Here is a 20,051-nt window from a genome sequence, read left to right as displayed (position 1 = left end):
TCTACCATGAGGTGGACATTCAAAATACCTAAAGTCGATCGGGATTCTTAGGTGAAAACATTGACATTGTAAATTACCTTCCAGATTGCATATTTAGCTAGGACCTTCAACATATGGGAAAATGTGGTGGGACCTTTATATGAGGGCTGTCAATGTATGGACCAATATTGTAAACTTTCGGCGAAAAAAATTTATTTATCCATCAAGAATCCCGAATTTCAAATTGCAGTCACTCCGGTCGGAAAACCATATTCTCAACATTTCATAGATATTATTTTATTTTGAGATTTCGATATAGAATTTTCAATGCTATTTTTTTATTCTCATTGGATGTCAAATCTGACTACCGTAAATCAATATCGATCCCCGTTTTATATAGCTCGATATAGGCCCACAACTCGATACTTTGAACATTTGAAACATATTTTTCTGTCATAACATGAGTTTTTTTCCTAGGAGCCCCATTAATTTTAGATATTTTAAATGTTAAGCTCCTGGTGAAGGGGAATAAAAATTTCGACACGACACATCATTTTTAATTATTTCATTTTTATTTTTTCTTCCAGCCAAGTTGTATTCCTGGAAACGGCGAAGTTGATGTTGCAACGAGCACTCCCATAATAACAACAACAACGTTACCTATCACAACCACAACTACGACTACAGTCAGTACAACAACCACAATGATGCCAATAACAACTACAACAGAAGCCATCACAACTACCACAATGATTCCAACAACATCCACAATGCCAACGACCACAACAACATTGTTGCCAACTACAACTACCACAGAAGCAACTACAACAACCACTGAATTGCCAACAATAACAACAACTACTACAATGATGCCAAGCACTACAACAACAACGGAACCCACAACAACTACCACAATGATGCCAAGCACCACAACTACATTGGAGCCAACAACTACTACTTTAGAACCAACTACAACAACTGCGGAACCCACAACAACTACAATGCTGCCAACTACAACTACCACATTACAGCCAACAACCACTACAACAACTCTGGAACCAACTACAACAACCACAACATTGGAACCCACTACTACTACAACTTTGGAGCCCACAACAACAACCACAACTACCACATTGGAACCCACAACTACCACATTGGAACCCACAACTACCACATTGGAACCCACAACTACCACATTGGAACCCACAACTACCACATTGGAACCCACAACTACCACATTGGAACCTACTACTACCACTACAACCATGGAACCCACAACAACAACCACAATGCTACCAACTACAACTACCACATTAGAACCCACTACCACCACCACAACTATAGAGCCCACAACAACAACCACAATGCTGCCAACGACTACTACAACAACATTAGAACCCACTACAACAACCACAATGCAGCCAACCACCACAACCGAACCAACCACAACAACTACTACGACTGAAGTTCCCACAACAACTACCACTGAAGCCATCACAACCACCACAACGATGCTGCCAACACCATCCGGGCCACGTACACCAAATGAAATATGTCTCGACGAGGGAGTACCTGGATTTTTCCCACCCGATGATGATCCAACGTGTACCAAGTAAGTTTCAATTATAATAGAAATATTGCACGATTCACAGGAAATTTATATCCTCCACAGAGTGAGTAATTTAGATCAAAATACTTAGAATAGTTCGGGGTCCTATATGAATAATGTCTTCATCCTATCCTACATTGGATAATGTCTGTTAGGAGCTTTTCCTTACTGAACAAACGAAATACCACATGACTGACTCTGGGGTCGGCTATGACATCCAAACATCGAAAATGGGTCAGTTATGTCAAAGTTTTTAACCACCAAAACCAGATTCCCAAATAAAAGCCACTTCGATTGGAAATAAGAGTCGGACGGGCCGACCATATGTGGTTTCTGCGGTTCTATATTCTGAGCCTGGGCAATATTTCGCGGTATTATGACAGATTATAGGTCCACTGCTTTACTTTCTAAATTTTGGCATATTTTCCAAATCTTGTTTACCCGAGGTGAATATTTCCGCCATAAAATAAAAAAAAATGGTAACTTTTGGTTTTGGTTGATTTGACCCTCGAAATATTGACCGATAATTATTTAAACAACCCTTCTAAGTATTTGGTCAGATCCCCTTCACCGTGTAAAATATGTGAGGATCTGCATATAAAAACGGCCTCTAGAGAGACTAGAAACTCTGACAAAAATAAAGTTTTCGGTTCATTGCAACCCCTAATTATCATCTCAACATCACCGAAAACTGCAGGCGACCATAACCGGAACTTCATGTAAAATTTCAAAGCGAAAAGCGCAACATTTCCGCCCTATAATGTGGAAATAGGTTTGTAAATAATATCAGAATACGTAGACGCCTGTAAATATTTAAGTATAATTCCTACATCCGAAAAGATACATCACTGTAATTGGTATCAATTTAAAGGTCAACCACTCCCCTTGGATATACTATTAAGTTATCGGGTGTAAACGATAGGGGTCTTCATTAGCCAGAACCCATCCTACATGCAAAATTTCGTGAAGATTGGTCCATAACTGTGGCCTGTATCGTGTTTACAAATTATAATGGACAGACGGACGGACACTCATGTCTAGATCGACTCAGCTATTCGAGATATGACGATCGGTGGGTCTAGGCCAATATTTCGCGGCGTTACAAACTTTTGGGCTGCGCAAAGTTATAATACCCGGACAACATAGTTGTGTAGGGTATAATTATTAAAATATTGAAAATGGGAGGGACTTTATAACGGGTATGTGTCAAAAATACAGATGATGAGGTGGAACCCCTAATTTTAGTCTGTCCATTAACACCTGAACATATATCGCTTGGAAAATGTTGTTAAAATTATTTAAATATCGCAAATAGGCGGATATATAAAAATTGTCTGCAAAAAAATGTTTTAACCAACAAAACCTTGAAAGCAAAAATTACAGCTACTTCGGCACGGAAAATACACCTAGGATCAAATTACCTAAACTATACAGGACCTTATGCATGACAGCTACATATTAAATATTTGGAATAACTATTAATCGGAAACAAATAAATTACTAATACATACATTACATTTTTTTTAATTTGCAGCTTCGTTGTCTGCTATGGTAATCCATTGAAGGGTATGCTGAACACCTGCTCCACTGGACAATATTTTGATCCAGTGCTGAAATTTTGTTCAACAGAAATACCTCCAGGTTGTCCAGGGGGAAGTTCTACAACTAGTACTTCTACAACCACTGCACCCGAACCCATAATTACAACAACCACCACCACAACTACTACCACAGCAGCTCCTACAACAACACCAACCACCACAACTACGACAACTACTACTTCTACTACCCCGGCAGCACCTGCAGAACCTCGTGATCCAAATCAAATTTGTGTGGATGCTGGTAGTACGGGTTCATATAAAACCGATGATGATGTTACCTGTACGAAGTAAGTAATAGATCTTTCTGAATTGATTTAGGCATATCCATTTGTCTGCCCTTTTAAACAAATTTGTTATTCGAATGAGATACAATTTGACTGAGCTCATTTTTATACCCTCATCCTTATGGCTAATGATATCGATTTAAACTACAAGTTTTTTCGACGAAATCCGTTTCAACCAATTCGGAGTCGATTATCAAATGTCTGTTCGTCCGTCTGGTAACTGGATGGGAATAATAATCGATTTTATAAAAACGTCGATTTCATATGACGATATTATTTTTTTCCAAACATAAATTAAATTCGAAGATCTGGTAAATCAAAGGCCAAACTGAAAATTAGCAAGCCTTATCGGTTTACCTCTTGTAGTTCCTCCACCACAAAGATCACAATTTTTGAATCTCTTATTTATAATTTCTTCCAAACTTGTTTAAGGGTTGAGTCAATCGAACTAACATTTCGGGTAACTCTACAAAGTGTCAAAATTCCGAAAAATGTTAAATTCAATATTAATCGGATCGAGTGTCCGATTATAATACTTTTGCCAAACGAAGACCATATCGGTAAACGAGATTCATCGGTCCATTTCGTTTGGTACTTTCCTTCACCAGGCTAAAATATTTTGTAAATTCAAATGGAATGTCCGGTTTGATCCAAACTTTGCACATTGTAATATTGCCGAACCTAAATCAAGTACAAAGATGGGGCACATCGTTTCATATGTCGCTAAAGGAGTATACATTTTAATTTGCTTAATATAAATCGTAATCCATTATTATGAACTATAGGACTTTATTTAACATGCTTCGGAATGTGGGCCAAATATGCTCCGTTTTGTTGTATGATTTGTTAACATTTTAAAGGTAACTTCATAATGCCTCTATCATAGAAGTCCTGCTCTCTATTTGTAAAAAAAACTCCAGTAGTCGATTTTCACAATCCTCCCTATATACCGATTTTTTAACATCAAAGAAATTTTGCCATGCAAGAAAAATATGATAATCGCTTAGTGCCAAGTCCGGACTGTATGGCGGATGCATTAAATCTTCCCAAACAAGCGTTGTCCTGGTGGAATACGATACCTCTCCTGTCGTCCAATTCTGCCGTTTCTGGTCAATTACTATCTTCAAATGGTCCATTTTTTGAACATAGAGATCAGAATTTAGAGTTTGGCCATATGGAAGCAACTCATAATAAATAATTCCCTTCCAGTCCCACCAAATGCATAGCAGAACCTTCCTGGCCGTTATTCCTGGTTTGGCCAACGTTTAAGGTGCTTCACCGATCTTTGACCACGATTGTTTTGGCACAGGGTTATCGTATGTGGTCCATTTCTCATCTCCAGTAACCACCCGTTTAAGAAATTCGTCTATCTCATTGCGTTTGACCAAGGCTTCGCAGATGGAAACTTGATCCATCATATTTTTTTTTCTGTTAATTAGTGTGGCACCCAAACACCGATATTCTTTTTGAATCCAGCTTTGTGTAAATTGTTTAAAACAGTTTTATCGTCGAGTTTTAGATCCTGGGCGATGTTATGACTGCTAACATATCGGTTAAATTCGATAATTTCTCTGATTTTATCGATATTTTATATTATATAATTGGTCTGTTCCCGTACTGCAAAAAACTACACGATTTTACTATTTTCTTCGATAACATAAAGGAAAATTCGTTATCGTAGTAAAAAGTAGTAGATTCTTGCAGTACGGGAACAGACCAAATATTTACCAACCCCTAATGAAAATCGAACATGGTACCCATCGATACACTGGAGTATTGGATTTGATAAAAACATATACATCAAATAAACAGAATGTTGAACCTGTGTGGCATAAATCTACCAGCCCCAAATTTTTATATGTAACAATAGATTTAGTGCAACTGTTGGATACATAGGTCAATCATCGTTGGTACTTAATCCATCAAAGTCATGATTAGTGTATAATACATACGATATGTCATAGGCTTAGGGTCCATATCTATCGTCAATACCGACTGACCCTTTTCTTGTACATTTCTATTACAGATATGTCCTTTGCTATTTGATGAGCGGCAAAATTTATGGATTAATCAAGAGCTGTCCAGGTGGAGAATATTTTGATCCAGTCAATCGCATATGCACTAGCCAAAAGCCTGAAGGATGCCCTTAGAATGGAGTTGATACAAAATTTGAAATGGATTTTAATAAATCGAAGTAAACAATATCCTCCATGTACATACACGCAAAATAAAGTTTTAACAATATACACAAAAATAAAAATAATGTATATTCAATTATTAAATATATATGTAGGCAGTTATAAATTATCACGTCGTGTTTTATAGCATTTGAACATAGCTACAATGTTGCTATTAATAAACATTTCATGGATTTCTCAAAACTTCCTATAGCTATGACGATAATAAAATAAAAAAAAATCAAAAGGTAAACTCCCCTAATTTTTATTTTTGTCAAAACGTATCACGAGTCTGAATAAACAAAACATTGTAAGTCTAAGAACATCGGTCGTCACCGAACACCGTGTTAAGCCAATTTTATTAGATGTGTGAACGGGATCATATAACTTGGCTCCGTTATAAAACAATAAATGCGTTTATTAGTTTGTTTTAGATAATTTTAGGGATTGTACAAATTGGCGAAAAGTGTTTTGATTTTTTTTTTACTTAAAGTAAATAAGTATCGACGGCCTTCTGATTAGCGGTATTGAGTATTAGATAACATACATCATTTTGAATTATTTTTATATTACTTTGTTATGTTCAATTTTCAATAACAATAACAAAAACAACGAAAAATTATATCGTAGTTAAGAGTGCGTAAATGATATGAAGAAAAATCATGGAAAATGCTGACAAAGGCTATAGTATTTAAAATACGTCATGTATCGTACAATCACCTCACCCCTAACACCAGCAGAGTTGTGACGCTTTTGTGAAATGTGCTTATCATCTATTTCTAAGCGTGTTCTATGACAAATAAATATATTTATTGTTTATCAGATATATCGTTGTATGTATGCTTAAGTGTTCCAAATATTTCCACCATAATATGGATTCTCAATATAGGTCTGTTTTTTGGGACCTAAACCTCCTATGTGTGTTGGCATTTTCGTTACTCAGGCGGATATAGACCTTTGCGAAAATGTTTTATATAGGTAAATATCATGACATATCCACTACAGTGGGTGTCAACTTTAAAGCAACCGAAGTGACTGTAATATACTGGATGGTATAAATGTCTCAATTTTATGTAAGAGAGCTCACACAAAACTGACAATTGCCCCACATAAATGTGCCTAATGTAATTTTTGGCATAAGAAGGTAAGATTTTTAAATGCTTTTGATCCTTATTTGGTTTAATTGTCGTTAGCCGAAAGAGTACTGCAAAAATCTTAGATTTCTGTATGGGGATCGATGACTGAAGGTTTTTTTTTATAATTTCTAATCAATACAAAAATTATTAAATTTTTATTCCATTTGCAATATATTGATATATTCTAAATAGACCATATAGGGTGAGTTAAAAAAAACTGCAACAAAGTCAAACGCCAAAATTTATAATTTTTTTTTTTTAATTTTATTGAATGAAAGCAACAAATGCCGCAAATAGCATCATATTTTAGAATAAGGTTAGATTTATTCGTATTGGTCACCTGTGACACGAATTATGGCCTTCAAACGGCCAATGAAACCGTCACACGCTGCCCGAATGTTGCTCTGCAATATTTTGACCCATTCCCGGCGAAGTGCTTGCTTGTGGTTATCGACACTTTGGTATTTTTAGTGCCAATCATGCTTTCCAAAAAAACTCCTGACACAATAGTCCAACGGATTGGTATCTGGAGATTTTGGTGGCCATTGTGCTCTGGAAATGAAGCGAGGAACCTCATTTTTTAACCATTAACTTGTGTGTCGCTTGCTGAGTTCGATGGTGCTGAGTCCTGTTAGAATGTCCAAGGTCTGCGGCCAAAATATTTGCTTGCCCAAGGTTTTAATACGCCATCCAGAATATTTTCGTAATAAAATTCGGCATTTATTCTAATGTCACGGCAGATTAATACGAGCGGATAGCGACCATCGGCTGTTATGGCGGACCACATCATCACCATGGCCAGCGCGCTTGAGTTTTGATAGCCAACCGAAAGTGCATATTTTCAGCTGACCTCTTTGGCAAGTAACACGATCATTTTGTTTGTTTACAACCTGCTGGACAACGAATGTTTTCTCATCGAAAAAAAACAACAAATTCAGCAGTTCATATTCTTCTCAAAAATTTCTTTCATAAAAACTTTCTCAAACCAATTACAGATAACTGAAATAAATTTTTAGTACTTTTTATGGTATATGACCCATATAATTGTAGGCAAATCGGTCCAGTCGTTCCTTAAAAAGGTGTTTTCCAGATTTTCGCGTATTTTCCCAAAAATTTCTTTCATAAAATCCTTCCCACTTCAATTAAAGATAAATGAAAGAAATGTTTAGTCAAATCGGTCTCTACGTTCTCAATTATAAGAAGATTTAAATTAATTTTACTTCAATTTGATAAGTTTTTTTTCGTTTGACACCCGCGCGCTATTCACGGAAACAGGTTATGTATGAATCGGTGTCGGTATACTTAACGTCAATTAAGCACGCAATCTCTAATCGGGCAAAACGCAAAGAAAATATATAAAGCGTCATCTGTCGGACGAAATTTAAATTAAACAGAAATACTCCTCACGCCCCATAGAGCATATACATAAAGTTTGGTCAAAATCGATGCAGTGGTTCTAACTAACTAAATATTGCGCCATCTGTCGGATGAACTTCAAACTATACAGAAACACATCTCACTCCCCATAGAGCATGTACATAAAATGTTGTCAAAATCGGTGCAGTAGTTTGTGATTGTAGCGATCACGAACATGCACGTAATTTATATATATATATATATATATATAGAGATATAGTAGCATTTTCAAAAAGAGATAGATATAATATTTTACTTCAGATTCCAAATTAGTAAAAAAAACTTTTCGCAGGAAATACTCAACAGGGGTTCATATAATTTGTTCAAATACTAATCAAATATATATTTTTCAATAAAATCTCTTTTCTCATACACATTTTTAGTATCATCCATAAAATTCGTCTTACTCCACAAAATATGAGATGGTTTGATAAGTAATTTTAATTTTCAACTGAATATTTTGAATACACTATTTTATTGAAGTCAATGGGGCAGTCTTATCAATCTGTTCCTTGATTTTATTAGTGGATTTTTATAGTTTGTTTCCTTCTTTTTGTGACATCAATATACTTCTAAAAAATCTAATACAATATTTACATTTTCAAAACTTTCCAGATATCCGAAATACCTATATGAACTTTGAAAACTGTTGCCGGTAAACAAAATCGATTGCGATATAACCTACTCACATTTTTACACCCTCCACCATAGTAGGGTATATTAATTTTGTCATTCCGTTTGTAACTCATCGAAATATTCATTTCCGACCATATAAAGTATATATATATATTTTTTTTTTGATCAGGGTAAAATTCAAAGACGATCTAGCCATGTCCGTCCGTCCGTCTGTTGTAATCACGCTATCTTCATCTGCCGAAGATACGAAAAAAAACTAGAACATATGAAATCAAACAATTTTGAAACAAATTTGGTCCAAAGAAACATCGGGTCTAGGACCAATATTTAGAACCATAATCGGTTTGTAGAAATGTCGTTGTAGGTACACATTTTGGTATGTTCCCTATATTTTTATTTCAAGTAACAGCCCGTATATCTATGGTGGAGCGTATCCAAAGTTCGTCCCGACCGAACTTAACGCATTTTCACTTGTTATAATTATTTTCCCTGATAATTTAAAATGGAGATCTTCTTGTTGTACCCAAAATGCACGGCCATAGATTTTGATTAATCAATAACCCAAATATAGTAAAATGATTTGTTTCTCCGTATCGCATAAAAAAAAATCTGTGATAAATAACATAAAGATATAAACTATCAGCAAATGTTATCTCGATAAGCGATTCGATACGATAAAATTTCATAAAACTCTTCAATTTTACGAAAAAGGTTTGATTAATTTCCCAAGTGTTGCTGTAGGTTGTACTAGTTTTCGGAACGGCAAACAAGTGAACGGTGAACAAGTGAAAAATTAATCCAAAAAAATTGAAAATTTCTAGAAATTATGACATTTCTATTAGCAAGTGTAAGTGAAAAGAAAGGAATTGATTTTTATACAGTGAAAATAAATAATGTTTTGTTTATAATATTAATAGGTGCTATTCGCCATTTCCCTGACCACCATCAATGCGTATTGTAATGTGTGCCAGGAGAGCAATCAAGTAGCCTGTCATGGTCTTAATCATTATTCGTTGTGTGTAGATGGTAAGTGTACAAAAAGGGATTTTGGAGATTTTCGTAAATCGGCTTCAAATTGTCTGGAACGGATTTCGATGAGGCGCATTTTTGCCGTAACAAAGTGTATATGACCTCATAAGGCTGGGGGTATCCTGGTTTCATATTGAATATTTTTAATATTTAAGGTCTCTTTTACAATATTATTTTTATATATCCAATTTTCGCACCTTCGTCATATTAAAAAATTATTATTTTTATTCTCCACATAGGTGTTCCCACTGCTGAGTATAAAACATGTCCTGGCGATTATATCTGCACGGGCGGTGAATTAATTTGCTATCCCCCGAATGGTGACAATGTTGCCAGTTGCCCACTGGCCGAAAATGATGCATTAATGCGTGAGGGTCTTCAGTGTGGTATCTGTGATGAAGACAAAGTGTTTGCATGTCTTAGTGAAACAAGCTATAGTTTCTGTTTTGGTCAAGAATCCATAGTAGCTAAACCAGGTGATCTTGTCATGGACTGCCCGCCAAATACTGTTTGTAATATAAATTACAAGGCGGATTTTTGCTATGATAATACATTGGCTAAAGTGAGTATAAAATAGGTCATATAATCATTTTCTGAGTCGATATATTCATATCTGTCCGTTCGTCCGTCTGTCTGTCTGTCCATGTTAAATTGTAAACAAATTACAGGTCGCATTTATGATCCGAATTGGATGAAATTTAGCACAGCTCATTTATTTGGACCAAGAACGAACCTTATTGATATTGGAAAAAATCGGTTCAAATTTAGATATTGCCCCCATATATATTTTCGTCCGATTTAATGTATATGGTGCACCAAAGTCCCTATATAACATTCGATTTGCACGAAATTTGGTATGTCGTAGATAATTAAGTCAGGAATGATATGTGCGAAGTTTCGAGAAAATCCGTTCAGATTTAGATATAGCTCTCATATATATTTTCGTCCGACTTAGGGTAAATGGTGTACCAAAGTCTCTGCATACCTTTCGATTTGCACGAAATTTGTCACAGCGTAATGAATTAAGTCTAGAATGACGTGTGCCAAGTTTCGTGAAAATCGGTTCAGATTTAGATGTAGTTCACATATATATTTTTGTCCGATTTTAAGACCCAAAGTTAGGCCGATTTGCACAAAATTTTGCACAGCGTACTGAAGTTACTATAGTATAACGTGTGTCAAGTTTTGTTGAAGCCGGTTCAGATTTGGTTATAGCTCCCATATATATTTTCATCTGATTTAATGTCATGCAGATGCAGACATAGCTTTCATATATATTTCTAACGGGTGTCTGATTGGGATTAAATTTTGAACAGTGCGGCATACCTATAGGGTGTATCATATTTGCGTTAAATCGATTAGTCCCATTTTACGCAAACGACTCTAAACCTGCCCGAATGAAATGAAATTTAGCATAGGTTGCAGAAAAGCATGTGTATGGATTGATGTTAGTCGATCACATATATTAAGTTCGTTCAATTTCATGTCAATGTTCCTTCGAGGGTACACTGACATATACCCAAAATGGTGAAGGACATTATATAGTTGGCCAAATCCGACTTTACAGCTTTCCTTACTGGTTTAATTTTTGTTCTGTTCTTATTATAGCCAAGTTGTGTTCCACCTCTCCCCGATGAAGATAATATTACAACAACTAAGGAACCAGAAACAACAACCACTGAATTGCCAACTACAACAACCGAAATACCAAAAACAACAACAACTCAATTACCCACAACTACAACCGAATTACCTACAACAACTACTGAATCACCAACTACAACAACCGAAATACCGACAACAACAACTGAATTACCTACAACTACAACTGAATTGCCAACAACAACAACTGAATTACCAACAACAACAACCACCACAATACAGCCAACTACAACTACAGAAGCTATAATTGAAACCACAACAATTCCTGAGGAGACTACCACGGAGAGCACAACCATGTCCCCGACCACCATTGCAACCACAACTGAAGAATCCACAACAATTCCAACTACCACCACCAGCACCACAACAGAAGAACCTACCACAGAATCTACAACGACGACGACAACAATAACAACAATGATTCCCACCACAACAACAACATCGACCACACCCATCCCCACTACAACAACAACTACGACTACCATGCCAACTCCAACAGTACCACGTGACCCCAATCAATTATGTCAAGATGAGGGAGCAACGGGCTTCTACAAACCCGATTATGATCCAAGCTGTAATACGTAAGTTTGCCTTTGTAAAATGTCCTCTCCCGTAATGTAATTCTTAATCTCCCCTTTAGATACATCATGTGTTATGGTGTAACATTACAAGGTATGATAAAATATTGCCCTGCTGGCCAATATTTTGATGGTGAGCGGAAATTCTGTACTGCGGAGAGACCAAGTGATTGTTTGATCGAAGTTACAACAACGACTAAGAATCCAGAAGCATCCGTAACAACAACTTCTGAGAATCCAAATATTCCTGAAATTACCACTACAACTAGACCGACGATTACAACAACTACAACACCAGTAATAACATCGACAACAACTCAAGCACCACTTCCAAATCCTCCTCGAGATCCGAAACAAATTTGCCAAGATGCTGGTGCCAGTGGTTCGTATATATACGATGCTGATTGTACGAAGTAAGTCAATACGATCTGCTTAATTTTTAAATAGCCCTAAATTGATTTTTAAGTCAGTGTGAAACAAAAAAACTTCTGATCATTTTGTAAACATAATTTTTAACTGACTTGACAAAATTGAAAAGTTATTTCTATCCTCGAACCCATTTTTTATATCCTGACGGTAAATACTATATATATTTTTTTCTTGCAGATTCGTAATGTGTTACATTTTGAATGGAATATTGGATGGCATTCTAAAATCATGTCCCAGTGGTCAATATTACCATGATGATACAAAATTGTGCATCAATGTCAAACCCGAACGTTGTCTATAAATATCGGTTGTGTTAAAAAAATACAATTTAATACACATATGTATTTTTTTTTATTAAAATAAATATCAAACATCCGAAGCAACGAACACTGCTATTATTTAGAGAACACCTTATATATAAGAGTTAATGAAGTCCCAGACAAAACTTGTCTTGAAACGTTACATTGGTGCGTAAGTATGAAATCTTCTGAAATTCTCGCCATAAGGTTATGACAAATATATGGTTACCTATTTCGTAGTTTCAAACGGATTTTTCATTATATATTTTTTTATACATATCGAAATATTGGTTTTCGATCCTTCTTTGGAAAATATCAATTTTAGACAATTTGGAGTCAATTTACAAATGTCCGTCTAGCTTTCTTGTGCGCACGATAAGTCTTGAAGTGAGTAACCAATTTCATCCAAACTTTGGACATCATAATATTTCTTCCAAAGCTAACCCAAGTTCGAAGATAGAGAATATTTATTTAAAGATAATTCTCTTATATAACATATCTTTATGTATTGTCAATATGGAATAAAACTTTAGAATTCACACGAACCATTTGCCGAAAAACTATGAAAATCGGTTAAGTAGTTGCTGAGTTATTTGCATTTGAATTTAACGATGTTCGAAATGCACTTATTGTCCGGTAATGGGCACCTATTGCCCGAAAATGAAGAATACAAGAAAACAGTCATTTTCTGTAAATGTGGCAACTTTGTCAAAAAATATTGGACACAAATAGATAGAGGATGTACTTAACTACATTCGAATTATTCATGCATCGTTACGCATTAAAGAAGAAGAATCTATAATAACAACGATTTTCTGTAAATTTGACAGCACTGGCAAACATTTGTCGTCAGCGCCATCTAGATCCAAAAATCGATTATACAAAATTTAAACTTCATTTGTTTTTCCTACTGTAGATACTTAAATGAAATTCGTGGCATGGGGGAGATATAATTGTATACACTTGTGAACTAACAAATAATAATTATTTAACTTTTAAATATAAAATGTGTATAAAGTTTCATTTAATTTCCATCGGTTGTATTTATTTTAATTTTTTTAATTTATTTATTCACAATAATTTCAAAGTCCGCAGACCACATTTAAGAAATTACATAATTACATAATTACACTTATAATAAACAATAACGCGAAAATCCTCGACTATAAAATAAAACAAGAAAATCTTAACAATCACGATAACAATTGCGGGCCAAGAATAATACATGTACATTTCACTAACTTGACAAGCAATACTAGTAAAAGTAGTAATTATTCACAGAAACCCAAACAAAAATTTTGACTGCAACTAAGATAATCGAATAGCTTAATATATAAAAAATAATAAAAAAGTTACTCTATAATGTTATCGTGGTTATTAAAACAGTATTAAATTAAAAAAAATACAAAAATTGAGGCACTTATCATTACAATAAAATTAATTAACAATAATTAATACAATTGTTATCACAAGAAGGATGGGATCAACTCAAGTATCTGTAATTACAATATTAATTAAAAGATAGAAAAAATATAAACATAAATATAATTAAACAGGATTGGGTCTACTCAAATAAATGATACAGGGAGTATTATTAATTATGGTATAAATAAATAGAGGGTATCTTACAAAATGTAATTATATAGGATGGGGTCTACTCAATGGAAATTATTTGCAGGTGATAGTTAAGCAGATTATTTACGTTTTCACGTGACACTACTTTCGTAGATGTGCGATTATCTGTTCAAAAGTTATATGCTTCGAAAGTGGGGTTTGAAATATTGATGTGCCTGATTTGAATCATGTCCCTCAATAGATGGCGCTGAAGACGGAATAATAAAAATTACGCCCCTCATTTCTTTTCACCATCATTTTTTCGTATCACAGATATTAAAATGAAAATGTCATATGAAAGGTGCAATTTTATACATTATTGGGACTTCAAATAAATTTATAAAATTCAATTTTATTGAATATGAAATTAGATTTTGAAGAATGGATTTTCACTTTTCTGTTACAGAGGAAACTCCGATAAAACCTCATTAAATCCGTTACAAAGTAGATGTTATCCGTTTGATTTTTCTCTGTACCGTTTAGCATTCTGTTAACATGGCTACTCTTACAGACAATTTTTGACATGTTCTAAACTATTAATATCCATTCGAATTATTTCTGCATCATTACGCATTCAAAAGCATTCAAAATAATTATGATTTTCTCTACTTTTGGCAGCACTGGCAAACACTTGTCGTCAGCGCCATCTATTAAATGGTTAGATTCATAAGTCGATTATGCAAAATTTAAAACCCATTTGTTTTTCTATAACTTTTGACCTACAGTAGATATTTAAATAAAATTGGTGTCATATGAAAGGTACAATTTCATACTTTATTGTAAAGTAACAATAATTTTTATATTTTGAATATGATATGTAGTATTAAAGTTTCCTACAATCTCCCGAGTTAATATTTGTACTATAGGATTTTTTGCTAGTCATAGTATAGTAGATTAATTACTCTTTCATATCACACAATTTTAATAGAAATGCGATTATCTGTTCAAAAATTATATACACTTGGAAGGTTGGACCTTAAAAAGCTGATTTACAGAATTAGAATAATGTCCATTAATAGATGGCGCTGAAGACGGGTTTATGAAAATTACACAACACATTTGTCTTTGCTAAAACTTTTTTCGTATCGCGAGTATTGAAATGGAAGTGATATCATATGAAAAGTAAAAATATTGCCAATTTTTTAACATAGCTGAAGCGGAGATTCACCCCTTTATAACTCAGGAATTACTTAAGTATATGAAAAAAGTGAATAGTTTTGGGTTAATTGATCTGTCATTGCAAACTGTTCATGATATTGACCTCCAAACTTTATTTTGGTGGAAGCTGTGTCTACTTTAATGTAAAAAATGTGTAAAAACAGGTTGAGGCGAACCAGTTTTTTATGTTCTCTATGGATTTGTGGTTAAGCCACTCATTTCACAGTCTTTGTGTCAAAGTAAAACTAGAAGCCAAAATTTTAACTGGATCTACCTTTAAATGATGCTGACATTTTGAAGCTCGATTTTAAGCGTTTTTTGAATTTTACTTCTGCTTTAATACGCATACGGGAATTTCTAAAAGTCGATTATAAGATTATTGAAGTCGGGAATCTGCGTAATTTGATATGTATTTTGTGTATGTAGTATGCACAGCTACTACCGAAGGTGACAATTTTGTGCGATCAAATTTTTAAAAAACCTATTTTTCGGATCAAATTTGTTGATCTGTCAACTGAATGACACGGGTACCCGTGATCAGTAAGGTTTTTTACGTTTCGGATGAACTGACGGGAACTGGCCTTCCAAAAACACGAAAAGAAAACATTAAAAGCCGAAAGAGAGATATACCCAATTTATCTCAAAAATAGTGTGAGCTGGCAATATTGCTGGAATTTTAAAAAAATTGGCAATATTGCCCATATACAGGGTTGTCCATATTCGACGGACCCATCTGGCAACGCCATAACCTTTGACAGAGATGTCACATCGCTTAATGACATACCGCGTTTGAAGCGTCAGTCCAAGCAGATTTTGACCATGAACCAATACACGCCACGCGAGCGCTCTGAAATAGTTGAAATTTACATTCAACAGAAGTCAATTGTGAAAACTCAACGTGCTTTTAAAATATTAAAAAATGTGAGAAGTGGCCTTCTAAGAACCCCATTAAGCGTTTATACGAAAAAGTTTCGACTGGTAAGGCTCTTTCTAATCCGAAGAGGCCATATAAAAGTCGACCGAGGCGATCGGCCGAGAATATCGCTGCCGTACGAGCCAGTGTTGAGAGGATTATTCGCCTTGATTTGCATTTATTCCCGTACAAAATTCAATTGACGCAAAGAATGTTGCCTGCGGACAAGCCTCGTCGATTGGAATGGGCCCAAAGAGTCATCGAAATGGCCGAAGATGACGAGCAATTTTGGAACAAAATTATCATGTCCGATGAAGCCAATTTCACATTGAATGGGACCGGAAATAAGCAAAATTGCTGTTTTTACGCCACTGAAAATCCTCAGGAGATTCAAGAAGTGCCTCTTCATGACGAAAGAGTCACAGTTTGGTGCGGCTTTAGTTCGAAAACGGTCATTGTTACCACCAATCAGGAGCGTTGTCGCGACATGATGACCAATTTTGTGATGCCAATTATTCGTCGAGGCAGTTCTGGTTTCAACAAGACGGCGCTCCACCACACACAAGTCGCATAACAATCGATTTTCTGCAGAATTTGTTTTGGGCCGTTTGATGTCGAAAAGTGGTGATTTGGACATTCGCCGGATTTGACGCCGCCTGACTTCTTCTTGTGGGGATATTTGAAGTCAAAGGTTTACGTTAACAAGCCAAGGACCGTAGAAGAGCTCAAGGACAACATTCGAGAAGAAATAGCCGATATTCCGGCCGAAATGTTGGCAAAAACGATGGAAAATGCAGCAAAAAGGGCACAATACGTCATCAACGCCAGAGGCGGCCATTTGAGAGATATCATATTCAAAAATTGATGTAATTAAATCTACTTGGAACAAATTAAATGAGTAACATTGCCAACCGCCAGATTTTTTTTCTTTGATTTAAAAAAAAACATGGGTCCGTCGAATATGGGCAACCCTGTATATTGAAGTTATAAAATGTCACAGCCGGGTCGTTCTAGACTCAAATTTTGTTAAACCAATTTCTGAAAGTTGGGACGATCTAATCATTTGTTGTTATTATTATTGTAGCTGCCCTATTCTTTTTACACAATCGGCATAGTGACACTCAAATCCTTACGGATTGTAGATGCTATTGTCGAGGAAATGACAATTTTCTGTGACTTCCAACAATAGCCATTTCTTATTAAATTTTTTAATAATTTATTTGTTTTTTTTTTTGTAAAAATACTAATTCTAAATAGGAATTACTAAACTACAACAAATAACAATTCAAAAAATAACAGCAAATAATAAAATACAGTTCAAGAGGAGGAGATTTACCCCTTCCCTTTATGTAATTACCAGGCATATTGAGGAGCATATGCCAAGGGTGAAGGATAAGCCAAAGGTGCACTGTATGCCAATGGAGTTGGGGCAGCATATTTAGCTACCAAAGGAGCATGGAAATGGGGAACAGGGGCAGCATAACGGGCAACTACTGGAGCTGCAGCATATTTGGCATGATGATAGGCAGCTGGAATGGGAGCAGCAACGGGAGCGATAACACGTGCTGGAGCTGGTGCAAATACACGTGGTACAATGGGTGCCACAGGAGCTACAATGGGTGCCCGTACAATACCATTGTGGGTGCGGGCCACAACTTGACTGCTGGTGGCGGTGATAACTGGTGCGGGTGCAGCGGCAACAACTGGAGCATGGTAGGCGAAGGGAGCTCCAATGAGACCCGGTTTGGCAGCAGCACAGGCAACGAGGGCAAACAAAACAATGGTCTAAAATTAATGTTAAAAAATTAGTAATTTTTTGCTAATCCCTTTTAGGCTTTTAATTAAATCCTTACATATTTGAACATTTTTTCTTGCTGTTGATTTGATTTCGGTTTTGCGATTATGATTCTTTGAAATGCTAATTCAATATGATTTATTTTCATGTGACACTTTGAGTATTTATATTGAAAAATGGTGATGGTGGCCAACTAACTGACCTTAGCCAATATAAATAAAGAAGCCACCGTTGCAGAGGCGCCCTCGCTTAGACACCCACCACAACGTGCTTCCACAGTACGGCGAACTACTGCAGTGGCAACAATTATTTTTTTGGCCACCTTCATCGGTGAATTCATGTCACGTCGTGGTGTCGTGTAATTTTTGTGGGTTTTTATGTTAAACGGTTGGCTTTAATAAGCGATCACTCATTGTTTACTGCTGCTACCCCTGCTGTTTTGTTGTTGTCGTTTTTGTTGTTGTTATTGATTTTTGTCCGTTTAACGGTTCATATATTTGGTCATTTGCATTTGCCGAAAAAAGGAAGTTTGGCAGCGGGAATGATGCAGAAGTTGTCATAATAAAAAAAAAATATTTATTTAGATTATGGACAGTCGTAGGTCATGATAGTGCCCGAGGCTTGATCATGATATATTGTCGATAAGTTATTACATGTCATGTATTAATGTATGTATTTGGTAAGGTGTCTTATGGTTTATCTAAGGCCATTGACGTTATGTTGTAATCGATTGTTGTAATTAGAAATATATATTCTTTGTAGTTGGGTTAAATTGAATTCTTAGTATTGACTAATGAGCAATTGTGTCACCATCGAAATTTAATTTTTAGTAGCTAAGCCTACACGTTTTTACACCCTCCACCATGAGGTGGAAAATGTATTTAGGACAAAAAATATATATTAAACGGGATTAGAAATTTATATCGAATATGCGCCCATCATCTATTATATGGGTGAAATACCTCCAAAAAGATCGATATTAATATTTTTTATAGGAAAAAATGTTCACCTACCCAAACTATACTGCTTGGTTTACATTTATAAAAAAATCGCTTATATTATGAATATCTTTAAACCTTCACATAATAAATTAAATGTGGAATAAAACTTTAGAATTCCCTTGAACCATGTATGTAACATTTGTGAAAATCACTTAAGTAGTCGCTGAGTTATTTGCATTTGAATTCAACGTTGATGATGAAATATACCTACTGTTTGGTGCTGGGCTCCTATTACATGAAAATGAAAAACCAGACAAAAATTGATTTTTAAAAACGGCAATTTTTCTTGTCTGCTGGTTTGTAGAGAAAATTATAGCATACTTTTAGGTCCAACACCTTTTGTATGTTGTTAGATTTTAAATTTTTAAAATAAATAAAATTACCAAAACTTTGAAAATTCGTATAGAATGTCTTCTTTGAAACAAATTCATACGTCGTAGTATTTCTTTAAAACTTAAATCAAGTTCGTAGATGGGACCTATCGGTCTACTCCTTCTGGTACTTCCCATACAATGTAATATTTAATACATCATAAACCTAATTTTGAAACTCCAATTTCATATAAATATTCAACCGTTTTTAAAATTTTAATTATTTCACTTTTATGTGACGCCACTTTTATTAAATAATATAAATGAGGTATGTAATTCTTATAAACCCGTCGTCAGCGCCATCTACTGATTCAAATCATGCAAATCAGATAATCGCATTTGAACAAAAATGGTGGCATAT

The 20,051-nt window shown here is 35.1% G+C and overlaps 3 protein-coding genes across 3 annotated transcripts; 2 read left to right on the top strand and 1 right to left on the bottom strand.

Moving 5' to 3' along the window:
* Positions 1-566: 566 nt before the first annotated feature.
* Positions 567-11,944, top strand: LOC133338320 (mucin-2-like; the record flags this gene model as incomplete). The annotated part of the gene is made up of 7 exons (XM_061546497.1): positions 567-1,594; positions 3,126-3,479; positions 3,909-3,936; positions 9,759-9,867; positions 10,110-10,432; positions 11,479-11,753; positions 11,806-11,944. Coding segments are annotated over 7 exons (2,256 nt in total), but the record flags the coding sequence as incomplete, so codon positions are not given.
* Positions 11,945-12,206: 262 nt separating this feature from the next.
* Positions 12,207-12,840, top strand: LOC133338319 (chitin-binding domain protein cbd-1-like). Its single transcript, XM_061546496.1, has 2 exons — positions 12,207-12,523; positions 12,717-12,840. Exons 1-2 carry the CDS (start codon positions 12,207-12,209, stop codon positions 12,838-12,840), a joined length of 441 nt encoding a protein of 146 aa, XP_061402480.1.
* Positions 12,841-17,876: 5,036 nt separating this feature from the next.
* Positions 17,877-18,388, bottom strand: LOC133338318 (cuticle protein 16.5-like). Its single transcript, XM_061546495.1, has 2 exons — positions 18,377-18,388; positions 17,877-18,308 (listed from the first exon to the last, which is right to left on the bottom strand). The coding sequence occupies exons 1-2, from the start codon at positions 18,386-18,388 to the stop codon at positions 17,877-17,879; spliced, it is 444 nt and encodes a 147-aa protein (XP_061402479.1).
* Positions 18,389-20,051: the final 1,663 nt, after the last annotated feature.

This window comes from Musca vetustissima, unplaced genomic scaffold, assembly GCF_032173495.1.
Source record: "Musca vetustissima isolate MV318-11 ecotype Yass unplaced genomic scaffold, APGP_CSIRO_Mvet_v1 utg35097, whole genome shotgun sequence".
NCBI lineage: Eukaryota > Metazoa > Arthropoda > Insecta > Diptera > Muscidae > Musca > Musca vetustissima.
Note: the sequence above shows the minus strand (reverse complement) of the source record. Positions and strands in the feature narration are given on the sequence as shown.